This window comes from Arachis ipaensis, chromosome B08, assembly GCF_000816755.2.
Source record: "Arachis ipaensis cultivar K30076 chromosome B08, Araip1.1, whole genome shotgun sequence".
Classification (NCBI taxonomy): Eukaryota; Viridiplantae; Streptophyta; class Magnoliopsida; order Fabales; family Fabaceae; genus Arachis; species Arachis ipaensis.
Genome location: NC_029792.2, coordinates 1,500,686 through 1,520,692, shown reverse-complemented (window position 1 = coordinate 1,520,692; position 20,007 = coordinate 1,500,686). Strand labels below are relative to the sequence as shown.

Below are 20,007 nucleotides of genomic sequence, written 5' to 3'. Positions count from 1 at the left end.
TTGTCTAGAACTATTGCACATTGCAGTATTTCCCACGAACAGATACTAAATTAAAAACAAAAAAACTTGAGGACACAGGAAACGCTCTGTTTAATGGTTATGGCAGAGAATTCAGTGTGTTAAAAACCTTAATTTCCCCATCTTAGTAAGGAAAATTCAAATTTACTTATATATACCGGTCAACAACTTTTGACATTGACCCCTGCCTTTTTACTTTTTCTTTTGCCTTGGTACGATTGTAAAGGATTATGAGGAAATATTATGGAGGTTGGTTTTACTTTTTACAAGAGCATGATTTCTGGATACAGCGTTTGAATGATTTCAATCATTCGCGGCTCCAGTTACACGTGCATCACGTAAAATGCAAAACGTAGCAAAGATCATTGTGAAGAGAACACGAAGATCAGCATATTGTCTGTATTCACACAATGAAAAGTTTTATTAAGAAATTCAACAGAGGATAATAAGTTGGGATCATACTGATACTGAGGTCTGAGGCCACCCAAAGAACGGGACAAAATTAACACCCAATATATATATTAAATGTGAATCTCTACGTAAAACAATTTTGCACTATGGGTTGGAAAACAATTCCCAATGAGAAATAGAATTGTTTATTATTGCATGCGTAGGGCATGGCAAGTGCTTCTTATCTTATCCTCTTATGCATCAAGTGTGTTTGACACCTAGCACTTGCATGCATGATCATTTCCCGCCATAAACACCAGTGCCTATCAATCTTGCTTTCCTCATCCTCCTCCTCCTTCTGAAATCTTCATACAGTTCAAACTTCAAAGATGTTTTCAGGGGTAGCCGGAATAATGCTCAACCGAGGCCACAAGATCAAAGGGACTGTGGTCTTGATGCGCAAGAATGTCCTGGACGTTGACACCTTTACTGATATTGCTGCCACCGCCAACATCGGAGGCCTCATTGGCACCGGCATCAACGTCATTGGCTCCACCGTTGACGCCCTCACCGCTTTCTTAGGCCGCAGTGTCTCCCTCCAGCTCATCAGTTCTGTTAGTCTCTGTGATGTGAAAGTACAATATACAAGGGGTATATATAGGTGCCAGAAGAATCAAAGTAATAAAGGTATAAAATCCTACAATTAATACACAGATATACTATAAAAATATAAACGATACTAACTGATCTAAAATGATTCTAATGATTCTCTAATGATTCTCTAATATCCCCCCTCAAACTCAAGTGGGAGCTAAGGATACCAACTTGAGTTTGGATAACAAAATCCGAAAACGAGTCGGGTGATGAGCTTTCGTGAAGATATCAGCAGTCTGATCCAGTGTTCCAACAGCAATGAGACGAACAGCATCAATAAGGATACGTTGCCTAACAAAGTGACAATTAATCTCAATGTGTTTGGTGCGTTCATGAAAGATATCATTATGAGCAATCTGAATAGCACTGCGGTTGTCACAAAAAACATCAGTAGGGGATGACTGAGGAGCACCCAAATCTTTGAGAAGCCAACGAATCGAGATAACCTCAGCAGTGGTGTCAGCGAGGGCACGGTACTCAGCTTCGGTGCTTGAGCGAGCAGTGAACGTTTGCTTCTTAGCACGCCAAGAAACAAACAGTAACCAGTAGTAGAACGACGATAAGTGGGATCACCAGCCCAATCAGCATCGGAGTATGCCTGAAGGGTCAAAGAGGAATGGGCAGAAAAATAAAGGCCATGAAATAAAGTGCCTTTGATGTAGCGAAGAATGCGAAGAACTGTCGCATAGTGAGTAGTACGAGGAGCTGACAAGAACTGGCTAAGTACATGAATGGGATAGGCAATGTCTGGTCGGGTGACAGTTAAGTAGACAAGTCCTCCAACTAGCTGTCAATAGAGAGTAGGATTATCCAAGACAGTGCCATCCATAGGAGTAAATCGAACATTAGGCTCAAGAGGAGTAGACTCAGTGCGACTATCGGTAATTCCGGCTCGAGCAAGGAGATCTGAAGCATATTTAGCTTGAGAGAGATAGATGGCATCATCGGTGGATATAACTTCTAGACTAAGAAAATAGCTGAGAGAACCAAGATCTTTCATCTCAAAAGTATGCTGAAGGGACGCCTTGAGATCAGAGATACCATCAGCATCATCTCCAGTAATGATCATGTCATCAACATACAGAAGTAGAAGAACAACTCCACGTTCACTTTTACGAATAAAGAGAGCATTCTCATGAGGACTGCAAGTGAAACCAAGACCGTATATGGTAGTGTTGAACTTGTCAAACCATTCACGAGGAGCTTGCTTAAGCCCATAGAGTGCCTTGCGAAGTAGACAAACTTTGCCAGAAGGACAAAGATAACCCGGAGGGGGTTTCATATAGACTTTCTGTTTCAAATCTCCATTAAGAAATGCATTCTTCACATCCATCTGACTGAGAGACCATCTTTTGACCGCAACAATGGCAAGAAGAGCTCGAACAGATGTGAGACGAGCAACAGGAGCAAAAGTCTCTTCATAGTCAATACCATACTCTTGCGTACAACCCTGAGCAACCAATCGTGCCTTATAACGGTCAATAGAACCATCAGAGCGAGTCTTGATCTTGTATACCCATCTGCTTCCCACAATTTCCTGATTTGAAGGAGAATCAACCAAGTCCCAAGTGTGTGCCTTTTCAAGTGCCTGTATTTCTTCCTGCATTGCTTGTTGCCAATTTGGATTTGTGGAGGCTTCTCTGAATGACTTAGGTTCATGTTGATGAAGAATAGTAGAAAAGCAATGATAATCAAGAAGATGAGGAGGTGGATTTCTCACCCTGGAACAGCGAGTGGAAGGAGGCGGCATGACGGTAGGAGTAGGAGCGTCGTCCGGTCCAGAATCATCGAGAGATGGAGAAGGCGGAAGAACAGGAGGCTGTGGAGGGTGACTCGAGATAGAATCTGTAGAATCATCACTAGGAAAAAGATCAACATTGGAGTTAGTGAAAAAAGGTGACTGAGTAGGAGGAATAGACTCAAAGGAGGAGAACCGAGAAAACATGTGATGCTCCCAGAAAACAACATGACGAGATATACAAATACGTTTAGAGAGAGGATCCCAACAACGATAACTCTTGTGTTCAGTGCCATAACCAAGGAAACAACACATACGAGCCCGAGGTTCAAGTTTAGTATGTTCATGAGGCTGAAGAAGAACAAAACAGACACAACCAAAAACTCGAAGAGAATTATAATCTGGGGAGGTACGATAAAGACGCTCAAAGGGAGTAACATTACCAAGAACAGAAGAAGGGATTTTATTGATAACATGAACAACAGTAAGAACAGCTTCACCCCAAGTACGCTCAGGACACGAAGAAGAAAGAAGCATTGCACGAACAGAGTCAAGAATGTGACGGTGTTTGTGTTCAACTCGGCCATTTTGTTGAGACGTACCAGGGCAAGAAAACTCAGACAAGGTACCCTGTTCTGCAAGAAAGGTTAAGAGTTTGGAATCACGGTATTCCATAGCATTATCACGGCGAAAACCTTAATGACCTTGGAAAACTGAGTTTTAATCATAGTGGCAAAGTTTATATAAATCTGAGGTAACTCATGGCGATTGGTCATCAAATAAACCCAAGTAAAACGTGAATAATCATCAATGAAAACAACAAAGTATCGAGCTCCTCCCATAGAAGCAGTGGGAGCGGGACCCCAAACATCAGAGTGAACGAGATCAAAAGGAGAGCAAGCAAGAGATGAATTATTGTGAAAAGATAAAGCAGGTTGTTTGACAGTTTGACAAGAAATGCAATCAAAAGATTCATTAGGAACCTGACCCAAAAACCTTGAGACACAAGAGGACGCAATTTTCCTAAGGAGCTGTGGGCAAGACGTTGATGCCATAAGTGAAGGGTAGATGGAGAAGAAGCAGCACATATATTTGGTATAGGAGGAATATAAAGATTCTCGACTTCAAACAACCTTCCAACCTTACGTCCAGTCCCGATGACTTGTCCCGTCCGACGATCCTGTACACGACAACCAGAGAGAGAAAAAGTGACATCAAAACCCAGATCAACAAGTTGACCAACAGAAATAAGATTAAAGCTTAAATTGGGAATAAAATAAGTATCAGGAAGATGAAGAGTCGACTGGGAGATAGAACCCTTGTGTGTTGCATGCAAGAGGGAACCATTAACAGTATTGACAGAAGGTCCATTTGTAGTGGTAGACAGAGACGAGAAGAGATTTCGCGACGGAGACATGTGATTAAAGCATCCCGAGTCAAAATACCATTTAGAATTATCTGGAGGAGTCGAAAGAGCAGCAGGGGTATTACCAGAAAGGGAGAGAAGTCGTTGAAGGAGAGACACAATATCAGATAGAGAGACAGAAGACGAGGTGAGAGGAGCAGAGGTGGTAGATTCAGGAGTAGCATGAACAACAGAAGCAGGCATACGACGTGGTGGGCGAGTAGGACAGGTAGTAAGCAAATGTCCCGAGAGCTTGCAATAATGGCAGAATAGTTGTGAACAATGGTAGCTAATATGACCTTTCTGATGGCATGTGCGACATTCAACAGAAGGACAGACGGAGAAGTGGTGCCCAAAACGGTTACAATTTCGACAGAATTTATCATTTTCATGTGTGGTAGCAAAAACAACTGACTTTTCCATAATAGTAGATATAGAGATCATGAAGAGGAGAGAAAAACTGCAACTTGTAAGCCGAAAATGAGAAAACGGAGGGCAAAATCGGAAAGAGCTCACCAAAAAACCTTAGGAATGGTCCCACTTGTCTGACACGTCAGCGACACGTCAGCGCCACGTCAGCAGGATCGTCAGTGCCACGTCAGCGATGTTACGACACGTGGCAGCACCTGAGAGGCGGAAGGAGACACGCTGGCGACGAGATGGCACGCGGGTCAACCGTCGGGTCGGGTCGGGCGCGCAGGTCGAGCTTGGGCGGGAGAGCAACGGCGTGACATGTGGCAGAAGCGGAGCCGTGGATCTGGAACGCTGATCCAACGGCGCTGGATGCGTCTGGAAGGAGAACGGATGAACGCGGATAGGCAACTTTGGGCGGCGCGTGGCGGCGCGTCCGGCGTCTTCTGGCGATGATTCCGGTGGCGTTGGAAAGCTTGCAACGAGGAGAAGGCGAGGGTAGCAGCGGTGACGAACCAAAGCGTCGTGAAGGACTCGAAAAGTGAGCACAAAGTATTGCCGATGAAACAAGATAAAGGAGCCAGAAACCAAATGTTTCTGAAAAAAAAAACAACCTAAACTCTTAATACCATGTTAGAAACAAGAGACCAAACTAAAGAAAGTGTTTTCTGTTTTATTCTGTGTAATGTGAAAGTACAATATACAAGGGGTATATATAGGTGCCAGAAGAATCAAAGTGATAAAGACATAGAATCCTACAATTAATACACAGATATACTATATAAATATAAACGATACTAACTGATCTAAAATGATTCTAATGATTCTCTAATGATTCTCTAACAAGTTCTACTCAATCCGATGGTAATAATCAATAACGAGAAACTCTTGAGACCTAGCAATTTTTTAAAAAATACGAGTGTAAACTGTATTGTTTTATGCGTATAAATTTTGGTAAATATAAGAGTAAATTATATGCAAAATTTTTGTAAATATGAAAATATGAGTACAAATTATGTGAAGTTGATGGCCGAGAGTCGTTAGATGGAAATTTAGTCAAACTAGTTAAATCATCTAATCGCAATCAATTTCACGTAAAGTCGACTATATCTGAGTTTTCACCATAAATTATTACTGGTAAAAAATAATAATATTTGCTGATCATATAACATTATTCATCATTCTGATACAGAGAATGGCAACGGAAAAGTTGTAAAGGATACATTTCTGGAAGGTATTATTGCGTCGTTACCAACCTTAGGAGCTGGAGAATCTGCATTCAGCATTCATTTTGAATGGGACGATAGCATGGAATCCCTGGTGCATTTTACATCAAGAACTATATGCAAGTTGAGTTTTTCCTCAAGACCTTAACTCTTGAAGATGTTCCAAACCAAGGAACCATCCATTTTGTTTGCAACTCTTGGGTTTACAACTCTAAACTCTACAAATCCCCACGCATTTTCTTCTCCAACAAGGTACCTATCTATTTAATCATCAATTATCAAATTAATTCTTGAACTAATGTAGATAAATGTATGGGGTGCAGCCATATCTTCCAAGTGAAACACCAGCTCCACTTGTTAAGTACAGAGAAGAAGACTTGAAGAATTTAAGAGGTGATGGAAAAGGGGAGCGTCAGGAGCATGAAAGAATTTATGATTATGATGTCTACAATGATTTGGGGAATCCGGATCGGAACGAAAACCATGCTCGCCCCATCCTTGGAGGTTCTACCACTTTCCCTTACCCTCGCAGGGGAAGAACTGGTAGATATCCTGCAAGAAATGGTTGGTATTATTCTTATTCTTGTTATGCATTTTGCTTTTGATTCAAATTTTAATGCCCTGCAATTTGTTAAATAAAGTAGACTATAAAACATTTCAGTACGATACTTGATCGCCACTCAAGAATTGTATTCATCATCAGTCATTTCACTGCATTAAGCTAGCAATTACTAGCTACTTCTCTGAAATTACGTATGATGTCTTCCTCAGTTTCAAAGATATTGAACTAGACATCTTACATTTGGAAGAGAGTTAGAGAAAATAAATACAAAGCTTATGTATATGAATTCAATTTGGTAAAAATAAAGGGGTAGGTGAGAATGATAGCAATTCCAATGAAGGGGATGATGCCAATCCTTTTCATTATTCTCCTGAATTTAAAGAGAGACTCCAACCCAATGATTTTATGGATTGGGTAAGTCTTTTAACCAAAAGCAAGTTGAGACATATATAAGAAGTAATTATCTACTTATATTAAAATATTAATATATATTATATTAAATAATTTAATCAAATATATTAAATTATCTAAAATAAAACATTTAAATCCATTAAAAAATTAAAAATAGAACATTTAATTCATTAAAAAAATTAAAAACATAGCAACTTAGATGGAAATTAATAGACACGCAGTTTTTCCGCGTCCCATTCAATTCCAAACAAAAAGTTATTATATGAATATAAATGGATATTTCAAAATTAGAGATATATATTTAGATTTAGATGTATACATATCTATGTTATTTCTTTTTCTTTTTTTTTTTGAAATAAAGAGAGTTCAACGCAATACAGTGGAGCAATGAGGGAAAACTACAAGCAGCAACTCACTACCCAACACCAACCCACCCCTAGTCATCTTCGACATGGCCATCAACAACTAAAGGGGTCACCACCACTCCAATCCTTAGAAACCTTAAACGACCTGGTCTCTACCATAGTAAATGATTTGTTGATAATTTTCACCACACTCAAGGCATGATTTCGGAAGAACCTACCATTCCTTTCTAGCCAGATTGTCCAGATAATAGCAAAGAACTCAATGAACCAACTCTTTCTGTCATCCTTCCTTACTGATAATTGCGTCCAGCTTTCAAAGTGTTGTTTTAGCGTATCTGGAGTGCTCCACTAGTCCACTCCCTTCCAAAGGCACGCAGCCACGCACACCACACCTACCAAGTGATTTCACACCCAAGAAACAAGTGAAAAGTAGTTTTCACATACTTACAACAGAAAACACACATATTGTCGTTCTGGTTAATAACATGTAATCGACACAGTCTATCCTTGGTATTCACTCTGCCTATCAACACAAACCAAGAAAACAGCTCAATTTTCGGTGGGACGAACCCTTTCTAAACAACACTAGTGAAACTATAACTTGTAATTTTTTTCGATAGGACTTCCACCTACACCACCTGCACAAAAAAATTAGTTGAATAAACACCATTTTTTTTATTTATGATTGTTAAAGTAACAATTATAGTTACTGTTAATATATAAAAGATAATTGTAAAATTTAATTATCCTTATTAATGTCAATAACACTAATTCATTACATAATAAAATGATTAAAATGATTGAATATAAAAGACAATTGTAAAATTTAATTACCCTTATTAATGTCAATAACACTAATTTATTACATAATAAAAGGATTGAGAAGTATTTTAATTAGAAATGAAAGGATTAAAAGATAATTTTGTCACTTAAGCTGACATGTCATTATGGTAGAGAATTATGCTAAAAATTTGACTAAATCCCTATAATGGTCATTCAGATTCAGCCCGTGTACTGATTTAGCCCCTGAGATTCCAATTGCACTATTTATGTCCTCCAGATTGCGCTCCGGGCAACATAATGGTCCTTTGGTGAATTTCCGGCGTGACTCAGCGATGGCGTTGCTTGTGTGGCATAGCCACTGCCACGTTAGACGTCAGAGTGTACGTGGATTGTATTGTAAAATTCCCCAATGTAGTCCCTGTCTTCATTTTTAAACCCTAAAACTTTGTTGGCCTCTCCTCAATCTGGTTCTCTCCATCAACGTCTCCTTCTGCATCAACGTCTTCATTGAATTGATGTTTTTTATTCTAAAAATCCTTTCAAACATGAATCATTATCATAAAAACAGGAATCAGTAGTCAGAAAGAAGTATTAGCTCTAATCAAAACCACTGAGCTGGTTCATAGCAAAAGCATACATAGTTATTCCCAATCTCGGAGAAAAAATGAACATGCATAATTGAGAAATGAGTCTTACTGTTAGGTGCAAGTGTTAAATGTTGATGGAATTTTAGTCCTGCAACTGAGGGTTACAGCTTCTTACTCATTCATTAATGCCTTTGTGATGTGGAAGAAGAGGGTCATGGGAGATTTTCGTATTTTCTTTCAAATAATCTCTTGTAAAAGTATAGTTACATTCTTAGTAATAAAATTCAAATATCAATGCTTCGATTGGAATTAGGGATGAAAAAAGTATTTAAATTAGTGATTTTGAATCCCTCGTTTATTATAAGGGGCAAGGAGATATTTTTTGGAGGAAAGCTTAACCCAACTTTAAGATTACAAGATATATCTGTAGTTTCATTTTATTTAAATAATATATAAAACTATTTTAGAAAATACCTTTCAAATTAACTAAGAAAAAGAAAAAAGAAAAGCACATTTATCTTGTATCTTTTTGTCTACTCTAGCCTCTAGGTTTTATGCCTAAAATAAAAAACTCAGCCCAATACAAACAAAAGTGTAGTTGAACTTGAAAGTTGAAACCATAAGAAACTGATGGCAAGATTTAGCTAACAAAAAAAATATACCTCCATGATCCATTACCATAGCTAAAGGTACAAGAAGACTAGTTTGCATGGCAAAGATATAAAATCTAATCCTTAATCTCTAACTATTAGAACCATTTCTACTGTTCTTGAATAAGGGATAATAGAATGACTATGTCCTAAATTAAACTCTAGACTCAACACAAACTAAAGGGTAATTGGTGCAGTTCCTAAATTCTATGCTAATGTTTATGTTGTTGCTGTGGTGGTTGTGGCTGCTGAAACTGTTGCAAATGCTGAGGTTGATGGTTTTGGAATAGCTGCTGTTGATGCCGTTGCTTCCGTGAGCGAATTTGGAGTTGTTGTAACTGCTGGGCAGCTAAAATGGTGTGCATCGACTGATTTTTGGATTGGAATTGTTGTTCTCCTCCAACTGATGAAGCAAAGTTCATAGGTGCTCCTCCATTTGGCAAAGCTTGTCCGGTAAGGACTCTCAAATGCTGAATTTCCTCTTTTAATGCATCGTTAAGCGCTACATACGAAAATATAAATGAATTGATTCTTATAGCAACTGAGATATAAGATCAGATTCAAGATCAACTACCTTGGCACATTCAAAATTCAAATTTGACTTTCATGGAATGGTTTCTAAAGTGAAGACAATAGTATAACAAGTGTATCAACTTCAACAAAATTCCAATTTCCAAGTAGTAATACACAATACATCAAAATGTGCCATAATAAGTTAAGAAACATTATAAGGTTGTTTACAGCATGAGCTTACCATCTTGCAAGTGAACTTGTTGCTCTATCGATTGCACCCGCACTTTCAGCTCATTGTTTTCGGCATTCAATCCACCTGTATCCCTCTCCTCATAAGATACCAAAATGAATTGATTATTTTTCCTCCAAAAGAGCTTTTCAAACAGAAAGCGACATAGTAAATAATGACAATACACACCACTGAGAAGATAGAAGTTTAAACATATATAAATCACAGTCGCAAGTTGATACAAGTGGAGTAAAGTAGAAAATACTGTAAAATCAGATACAGATGATTAGCTAATACACATCTGCAAGATAGTTAATTGTGCAGACAAGGATGTTGCTTCTGATTGCAATGTTTGTACCCTCTTTTCAAGCTTGGTGATGTAGCGCATCTTCCTTTCTTTTGACCTAGCAGCAGACTGTCTATTTGCCCATAACTTCTTTCTGACTACTCATTCCTATTTTTATGATAATGATTCATGTTTGAAAGGATTTTTAGAATAAAAAATATCAATTCAATGAAGACGTTGATGCAGAAGGAGACGTTGATGGAGAGAACCAGATTGAGGGGAGGCCAACGAACTTTTAGGGTTTAAAAATGAAGACATGGACTACATTGGAGAATTTTACAATACAATCCATGTTATCTTTACACTCTGACGTCCAACGTGGCAGTGGCTACGCCACATAAGCAAGCCGTCGCTGAGTCACGCAGGAAATTCACCAAAGGACCATTATGTTGTCCGGAGCGCAATCTGGAGGACATAAATAGTGCAATTGGAATCTTAGGGGCTAAATCAGTGCACGGACTGAATCTGGGAGACCATTACTGAGATTTAGTCCTAAAAATTTAAAAAGTTAAGAATGAATGTAGAGGCTATCTTTAGCTGTGTTTTAAACTTTAACACATAGATAATAGAAGGAAAGAGTAAAAGATTAACTAGAGCAGAAAAATTTACATACCTGGACACCATCCCAAAGCTTTTCCAACCTGCTATCCATCACCAAAAGTTTGGAAAAATTTCAAGTGTACTAAAACATCAGTGTTCCAGTTGTTTTAACAGTTAATTTTAATTAATATATATTTTATATAATTTTTTATAATTCAAATCAACGGTTAAAATAACTGAAATATTGGTGTTTTCGGTATACTTGAAACTCTTCCCATAAGTTTAACAAGGTTTTCAGTACAAAAAGATGATGGCAAAGATTTCAAATGGCACACGCATTCCATTCAAAAAGTCTCAACTCTTCTGAAAGAGACTCAATACCTTGAGGAACACGCAACAGACATTCCCCGTACCTCGTCCAAGAACAACTAATTCTCAAAAACTGAATTTCCCACTCTTCTTTGCTTCTTCCATAAACTTTTAAAGCCAATGGATTGCCATTAGCATAGTTAACCAGCTTGATGGTTAGCTCAGCATGAGCTTGGTCTCTTTCAATGTCATGGTTTTGTTTGAAGGCATTCAAATTAAAAAGCTTGAGAGATTCATCATCATTCAATGGCTTAACCTCATGTATGTGATCAACTTGTTTAACAAGTAATACATGTTTATCCCTAGTTGTTACTCAAATCCTCTCCCACATAAATCTTGCAATTGGTCTGGATCATTGACATCATCAAGAACAAGAAGAATTCCCTTTCGACTAAGTCTTCTTTTGGCAAAATTGGTTATTCCATCAGGCATGATAAAAGGGTCTACATGTTTTTCCTCTAGTAGTTTAGAAAGAAGCTCTTTCTTCAAATGAGTCATGCCATATCTCTGAACTCTCTCCCTTACATTCTCCAAAAAAATATATACCTTGAAATTCTTGCTGAAAATCTTACTTGCAAGAGTTGTTTTACCTTTTGGATCATGAGTTCTAACAAATTCTTTTGGATCACATTGGTATGCTTGGTTCAACCTTTGCAACACACGTTTCACAATTTCTTCAATGAATTCAGCATCATTCCTGTGCATCCAAGCACCATGTAGAAGAAGCATAGTCTTGGGAGAATATGATCAAAGAGATTTGAGATTGTTCAATGGCTGTGAGGAGTGAGTGTGATATTTCAGTTCCTTCCCTCAGCATGTAATCTACATATGTTTCAATTTGCTTTTGATTGAAAGCCTTAGCCAAATGGCTAAGAACACATCATAAGTAATGGAAGGAAAAGAAGCCATTTTAGTTTCTTCTGCAATGAATAATAATGGTAATTGGATGCTGCAATATCATTATTTCTTAATTTCTCATACAAATTGATAAAAACTACTCCAAATAAGCTCAAATTTAGCACAACATTTTCTTACCAACTACATTTAAATATATCATCATTTTTGGTATTTTCATTTTAATTAATTTTTTCTTTAATTATTTGCAAACAATAAATTTTTACAGAAGTAGTAGTGAGCATTACTATCTACTATTCAATCATAATCCCCATAAGTACCCATAAATTTTTCTGTTTTGGTAACAACATATTATTTGGACGCAGGTTTCGGGGTCAGGGAAGAAACAGAGCAAGTTAAGGAATGCTGAGACCAATAGCAACACCACCACACCTACCGTCGCCTCTTCATCTCCGCCGCCAGATCCCTCCCTCCCCCCGCCACCACCAACACTCACACTCACCCCAATCCCCAACTCCCAATACCACCGCCTCCTCAACTTTCTCAAGACGCATCTTTCCCCACCTTTCACCCCGGAATCTCTCCTCCATTTCCTCAAATCCAAGCTCCATCACCACCCTTCCTTTTCCCACTACGACTTTCACGTCTTCACCTGGGCCTCCTTCGTCGACTCTTTCCGCCACACCCACTCCACTTTCCATTGGATGGCCCAAACCCTAGCTCTCTCCCACCGCGTCCACCACCTCCGCGTCCTCCTCGATTTCATCGCCTCCAACCCTTGTCCCTGCTCCGACTTCATCTTCTCCTGCCCCACACCGAATCCATCTTCCGCTTCGCCATCCACGCTTACTGCAAAGCCGGCAAATTGGACGAAGCTGTCTCCTCGTTCCGTTCCATGTGCAGGTTGATCGACGGTAGGCCTAATGTTGCAGTTTGTAATATCATAATTCATGGATTTTGTGAAATGGGGCATGCTTGATAGGGCTCTCGAGTTTTATGATGAGATTGTTAGGGTTAGGGTTAGGCCTGATCTGTTCACTTTTAACATTTTGATCAGTGGTTATTGTAGGAATTTGAAGTTTGGGTTGGCATTGGAGATGTTCAAGGAGATGAGAAAGATGGGCTGTGAGCCAAATGTGGTTACTTTCAACACTTTGATTAAGAAGATGTTTAGGGAGGGAAAGGTTGAAGAAGGGATTGGGATGGCTCATGAGATGATTGACTTGGGTTGCGAGTTCTCCAATGTCACTTTTGAGATTCTGGTTCGCGGGCTTGGCGAGAAAGGAAAGGTTTTGCAGGCATGTGAGCTGTTACTTGATTTCTCCAAAAGGGGAGTTTTGCCTAAAGGGTATGATTATTTTGATTTGGTCGATGCTCTGTGTGGGAATGGAGATGTTGATAGAGCACTGGGGCTAATTTATGAGTTGTGGGAGAAAGGATGTGTGCCGAGCTTGATTGCTTGCATTGTGATGATTGATGGGTTGAGAAGCTCAAGGAAGACTAAAGAAGCTTGGAGATTGGTGGAAAAGATGCTTAAAGAGGGTATGATACCAGATGTTATTACTTTCAATTGTGTGCTTCAGGATATTTGCAAGGTGCGACAAACAGAGGAAGCAAATAAATTAAGATTACTTGCTTTTAGCAAGGGTTTAGGGTTTGATGACGTGACATATAAAATTTTGGTTAATGGATACACAGGAGAGGGCCAGAAAATAGAGGGAGAGTCAGTGGTGAATGAGATGTTGGATAGGGGATTCCTACCTGATCTTGCTTCATATAATGAATTGATGAATGCGCTATCCACTTGTCAACGACACTCCACCCACCATCAGGCTAATAAACTTGACCACACATAATACAAGTGTTCAAGGTTTAATTATAATTGAAGCCTAGGATAAGTGATTTATGGATGATTCAGAGCTCAATATGAAAAACCTTCAGATGATTATATTGTAAGATTATAGATTTAAATAGGATTGTATCAAAATTTGAAGCCTTACTTTCATGAAATATCAGTTGATCTTTGGTTGTTTCTCATGCACAGGTTATTTCGGGGCTTACACTGCAATGTCTAGTGCATCCTCCATGCTGACTTCTTTCAATGAGACCTGGGTGTGGTGAAAATGTAGCTGGATTCTGTAAGCTCCTTGATCAGTCATCTTCCGCTAATATGTTTTCAACATTTTATATATAGAAAGTTAGAAACAAAACAGAAAAAGTATCGAGATCTATGTATAGTTGTATACTACTAGAATTTCGTTTGTTAAAAGTGTAGTCGCTTCAGTTTGTATAAGGCACCTTCAATGGCTTACAACAAATGTATCAAGTGATATAGGCAAGAGCCAAGGAATGTCTTGGCAATGTAATTTTTGTTTCTACTTAAAACACCTAATATGTGCATATATGCATGTGTTTCCGACTGACATTTTAGATTGATCAAGTTTTGCAATTTTATTTTATGAAGCTCCTGAAGAATGATGCATGATGAATCAATTTAACTTTATCTTAAACAAACTTGATCAATTATCCAACAAGTTAAAATAGGACTATTGGTTACTAGTAACAGTTATTGTTAAAATGGGAGTACTGGTTACTGTGAAGTGTGAACATAAAAGATACTGTTATACAAATAATGAGTACATCAGCATGATTTTACTTTGTCAATTTTTTAAAGGGCGTAACGCAATGTATCTAAAGTCTAAACAAACCTCACTCTACTCACACTGCTACAATCTCCTCCAGCCTCAGCCTCTGTTCTGATCTTCATCATTTGTCTCCAACTTAATTAGATTGTACACAATTTTATTGTTACAATTTTCATTCGATTTCTCCTTAGTTTCTTGTCTCACCTAGGTCCTGTCATTTATATGTATGTTTGTTGATGAAGCAGATACTTGTGTGATCTTCGATCATTTTTGCAAGGAAGAGGATATGGCTGCGCATGCTTCTTCTGAGATTATTAAGTATGATGTCTTCCTCAGCTTCAGAGGCACAGACACTCGCCGTGGTTTTCTCAGCCATCTGCGCAAGGCTTTAGAGGACAAGCACATCAAGACATACGTGGATTACATGCTCAGAGAAGGAATTGAAATATTGCACTCACTCCTTGCAGCCATTGAACAATCAGAAATTGCTTTGATCATATTCTGCCAGGATTATGCATCTTCCCAATGGTGTTTGGAAGAACTAGCCAAAATATTGGAATGCAGGAAACAAAATGGTCAAATTATAATACCTATTTTCCATAATGTAGACCCATCATGGGTGCGCCGCCAAAAGGAAAGTTATCACCATGCGCTTGCTAATCATGAGGTGAGGTTTGCAGACAGGGTGCAAATCTGGAGAGATGCTCTCAAGGAAGCTGCCAACTTGTCTGGATTCCATTCACCGTCATCAAGCTTCAGGTCAGTGTTTCTTTTTCATAGATTATTTTGTTTCTTCTGCTACACTATTAGATTAGGGTATATTTTGATAAATGAGACTTTAATGGAAGGGATAAATACATTCTCTCATTAAACTAAACAATACAACAACAATACTAATAAGTTTGCCTCTTATACATTATGCAGGAACGATGCTGACCTTGTTGATGAAATTGTCAAAGTGTCTTACAAAGGTTAAACCAATCACCCCAAGGTGATTTGCAGGGTCTTGTTGGAATTCATGGACCAATTGAAAAGCTAGTATCGTTGTGCATGGAATCTGAAGCTGTTATTGTTGGCCTTTGGGGCATGGGCGGCGTTGGTAAGACAACTCTTGCGACTGCAGTTTTCAATAGATTGTGTGATGGATTTGAAGGATTTTGCTTTTTGAACAATGTAAGAGAAAGAGCTGAGAAATATGGTATAGATCATTTGAAGACAGAACTTCTTTCCAAACTGCTAAAGGAAGAAGATGCAAGTCCCTTTGTCACGCCTGGTGGGATAACTAATTTTGCCAAGAAAAGACTTAGTCGAACAAAGGTTCTTGTTGTTCTTGATGATGTCAATGATTCAGATCAAATGGAAGATTTATCTGGAGGACATACATGGTTTGAGGCAAGTAGCAGAATCATAGTGACAACAAGAGATAAGTATGTTCTTGCTACAGCTGATGCAGATCATATACATGAAGTTAAGACATTGAATCCTGATGAATCTCTTTGGCTTTTCAACTTGAATGCCTTTAAGCAAAACTGCGTTATAAAAGCATAACAAGTTGAGTTATCCAAGAGGGTGCTTAATTATTGCAAAGGCCTCCCTTTAGCATTAAAAATCTTGGGTTCCTTCCTTAAAGGGAAAAACTCAACAAGATTGGGAAAGTGAACTGGCCAAACTTGAAAAGATGCCTGATGAAAAAATCCAAAGTATATTGCGATTGAGTTAGATCGTAATGATTGGAATATATTTTTGGAACTTGCATGTTTCTTTGATACAAATACAGAAGAAGAGCAGATAAAATCTCTTCTTGATTGCTGTGGATACACAACTACTATCGGGTTGACAAATCTTTCTAATAAAGCTCTTATTTCCATTTCAAACAATTGTGTGTCAATGCATGACTTAATTCGAGAAATGGGTCGTGAAATTGTTCGCGAAGAATGTCTAGATGATCCAGGAAAACGCAGTAGACTATGGGATTCTTGTGATACCTATATAGTACTGAAATACAGTAAGGTAAGTGCAAGATTACCCAGATTGTAATTTTGTCCCATTTTGATATATATTACTTTTGACATACATACTATGCAGGGAACTCAAGCTATTCAAAGTATCACTTTAAACATGTATGAAATTGATACGATAAGGTTGCACCCTGAGACATTTGAAAGAATGCCAAAACTGAAGCTTGTTAGATTTCATGCACCCGATTTCTGAAGAAAGTTGTGTGCTCCAGAAGATATTACATCCCTGCCAAAGAAGTTAAGCTACTTTCATTGGGATGAGTTTCCTTTGAAATCTTTGCCGTCTTCTTTTGGTGTTGAGAGAATTGTTGAAATCATAATGCCCAATAGTGGATTCAAACGCTTTGGGAAGGTGAACAGGTATGGAAAGAGACAACATTGTTCTTCATTTATAATTCCAACAAGATTGTGAAATTATTTTGATGCCATACACATGCATGTATACCTACCTTTTAATGAGTTAATTTCAGAATCTTGTAAGTCTAAGGAAAGTGGATCTAGATGGTTCGTCAAGCCTAATGGAGCTCCCAGATTTATCAAAAGCTTCAAATCTTAGAGAAGTGAGTATCTCTGGTTGCAAGAGTCTGCGTCAAGTTCCTCCATCTGCTGTGTGTTCCCAGAAGCTGAAATACCTGAAAGTGAGCAACTGTGAGAGCCTTGAAAGGAAGAATTTCCTTTCTGCCCCCACTCCCCACAACACCCACTTCGCCCTTTTTGTGCATACGAGGGATTAGGGCAGACAAATTTGAAGGATTGGGAGAGGAAACGAAACGGCGTCGTTTTCGTCTCCAGGGACTTATATGTCTTGTTACGAAATGCTCCATGCCACCTGGCCTCCTTTACGGCCAGCTCAGCGCCAACTCTGTCAGTTCAGCTTTTTCCGTCTAGTGCAAACGGCTGAATTCAACGGAAGGACATAAATGTCCACGTTTTTAAGGTGTGAGGGACTTTAATGTATTTTCCATTCCTTGAGGACGAAAATGTCCGCGAAAAAAAGGTCAAGGACCTATTTGTCCTTTACTCAAAAGATAATTTAAGAACAATTAAAGATAAAAAAATAAAATAAATAAATACATAAATTAAATCTTGTTAAATAACTTAGTTGGACTTTATTCATAAAAAGATTTAAATATGGATCATTACTTATATGTTTATACATATATTATGCTAGTCAAACCCTAAATTAATTTAGTTTATAAAATATATTAACCTGAGTTAAATTAGTACTTTTATTAATATTTTGTTATTGGCTAATACATTTTATCTTAACATGAATGAACACGAGCAATTTTGCCTGAGTTTGTTTAAATACGAACACCATTAATTATAGTTATCATAACTTAAGCTATAAGTTAAGCTATAAGTTATACGAGACATGTAATAGCTCATTCATCTTACCTTGCAAAATCTTCATAAATTCTACAAATGTAACTTAGGATTAAAGTAGACATATATAATTTTATGGATTTGGTTTTGATGGATTCAAAATGATTAGCAATTTATTTTTTAATTATCTAGTTTTATAATTGTAATCATTTATGAATTTTCTTTCATTGTGACTATCAATTTTGTTACAACGACGACCATGTTTATGAATAGGCAGATATGCGATCATCACAGTTGCATAAATCACAATCTGGCAAAAATTCAATCGATTTTTATATTGAAGTAATTAATTGGTTAGTGAACAGAAGTCCTTTACCGTTTACAATGTTCAAAAAATTAATCAATTTTTATATTTAGTTAATCAATTGGTTAGTGAAATTTTTTTTTTTTGCAATTGTTCGTAAAACAATAGATTTTATTTTATTCAAAAAATCGATTGATTAGTGAAAAAATATATTTTTTTACCGCAATCGATTGTTTTACTTTTTTATCCAATTGATTGTTTGAGAGGGATCTAATTAATTGGTTGAATTATCCAATTGATTAATTAAAAAATAATTAATTATACATACTCGGACTTTTTTTTTATATATACAAACAACTGATTGTTTGAAAGATTTATCTAAGACTTTATTCATCATATGGGTTTTATTATCATATTTGTTACAGCGTTATATAACCTAGTTTACTCAATCAATTTTTTTAATAGTCAATTTTAAGATGTCAGATATATTTAAGAAGGACAGTAATATAGATGAATAATACTAAAAAATGATATAGATGAATAATTTGAGGAGAATGATAATATTACTTTTTTTTTTCATATTGTTGTATAAATTACTTATACACATATTAATATATCACATAATTATTCTAAACAAAATATTATATTAAATTATTTTTATAAGAAAAAGAAATGCCCCGGACCAAGCAAGTTTATACGAGTTTAAGACAAACTTTCAGAAGCCATGTATATGCAGTAGAAATGTGCTTTAAAGAATATCCCAACTATATATCTGTCTATCAAATAATTTTTCAAATGATATTTATTAAAAATCAATTTTCTGACCTAACAATTTTTTGTTTCATCATTCGCATCAAAATTTAAGATTTAATTAGAGTGAGACCAGTGTCATGTGCAGATTTATAAATTAATTATACTATTTTGCAAAATATTTTTTAATTTATTTATTTATAAAAAACATAGATTTTTTACCAATAGTGTTATATAACATGAATGTTTGACCATCTCAAAAAATATAGTCACGTTCATACATTTATTCAATTGGCATTTTATACATGACTTTTGTATTTAACAACTATTAATGGATGAATAAAGCGGTTCATACTTTAAAGATGCTATATAAAATATAAATCAATTATTTTAAATAAAATATAATTTGCAAGACATACCAATAGTATGAAATAGTTGTTCAAATAATAATAAATAGATAAAATATGATCTCAACATATAAATATTCAATAACCAAAATTCCTTCGTAACCTAAATCAGTGTATCTTCGTATCTAATTATTTATTATATAATCCAAAAAAAAATTAGTTTGAAAGTGTGTATGATTTTTTAGATTGTAAAACATTATAATCAATTATTTTACTTAACAATCATTGATCAAGTAATAATTGGAATAGAGAAAACATATTGCTTTCACTATTTCAATAGATTTTCTTAAAAACAATGGATTATTTTATCTATTAAATCTTAGGATAAGCAATATTCTTCTTAACATTATATACTCTAATTATTTAATCCAAAAAAAAATTAGTTTGAAAGTGTGTATGATTTTTTAGATTGTAAAACATTATAATCAATTATTTTACTTAACAATCATTGATCAAGTAATAATTGGAATAGAGAAAACATATTGCTTTCACTATTCACTATTTC

The 20,007-nt window shown here is 36.7% G+C and overlaps 3 protein-coding genes, 1 long non-coding RNA gene and 2 pseudogenes across 7 annotated transcripts in view; 3 read left to right on the top strand and 3 right to left on the bottom strand.

The window, feature by feature from the left end:
* Nucleotides 1-12,973, bottom strand: part of LOC110265895 — a 91,729-nt pseudogene extending 78,756 nt beyond the window's left edge.
* On the top strand, nucleotides 783-6,462 carry LOC107612514 (annotated as a pseudogene).
* On the bottom strand, nucleotides 9,006-10,057 carry LOC110265576. Its single transcript, XR_002351735.1, has 2 exons — nucleotides 9,955-10,057; nucleotides 9,006-9,702 (listed from the first exon to the last, which is right to left on the bottom strand). It is a non-coding gene; the product is annotated as an uncharacterized LOC110265576 (long non-coding RNA).
* On the top strand, nucleotides 12,973-17,735 carry LOC107610280 (pentatricopeptide repeat-containing protein At2g36240). Of its 4 annotated transcripts, none has more exons than XM_021108511.1 (5): nucleotides 12,973-14,004; nucleotides 14,097-14,190; nucleotides 14,943-15,456; nucleotides 15,622-16,707; nucleotides 16,783-17,735. In XM_021108511.1, the coding sequence occupies exon 1, from the start codon at nucleotides 13,003-13,005 to the stop codon at nucleotides 13,906-13,908; it is 906 nt and encodes a 301-aa protein (XP_020964170.1). In that variant the 5' UTR covers nucleotides 12,973-13,002; the 3' UTR covers nucleotides 13,909-14,004; nucleotides 14,097-14,190; nucleotides 14,943-15,456; nucleotides 15,622-16,707; nucleotides 16,783-17,735. The 4 variants fall into 4 exon arrangements, with proteins under 4 accessions (XP_020964170.1, XP_020964171.1, XP_020964172.1 ...); XM_021108512.1 differs by having other exon boundaries at nucleotides 14,940-15,456; XM_021108513.1 differs by having other exon boundaries at nucleotides 13,546-14,004; nucleotides 14,940-15,456.
* Nucleotides 15,748-16,245, top strand: LOC107610282 (putative disease resistance protein At4g11170). The gene has a single exon (XM_016312348.1). The coding sequence runs from the start codon at nucleotides 15,748-15,750 to the stop codon at nucleotides 16,243-16,245; it is 498 nt and encodes a 165-aa protein (XP_016167834.1).
* The window catches only part of LOC110265894, a 5,436-nt gene continuing 2,689 nt past the window's right edge, over nucleotides 17,261-20,007 (bottom strand). The window contains exon 5 of the mRNA XM_021109433.1: nucleotides 17,261-17,347. Coding sequence (XP_020965092.1) covers nucleotides 17,261-17,347 — 87 coding nt within the window. The remainder of the gene's footprint in view (nucleotides 17,348-20,007) is intronic.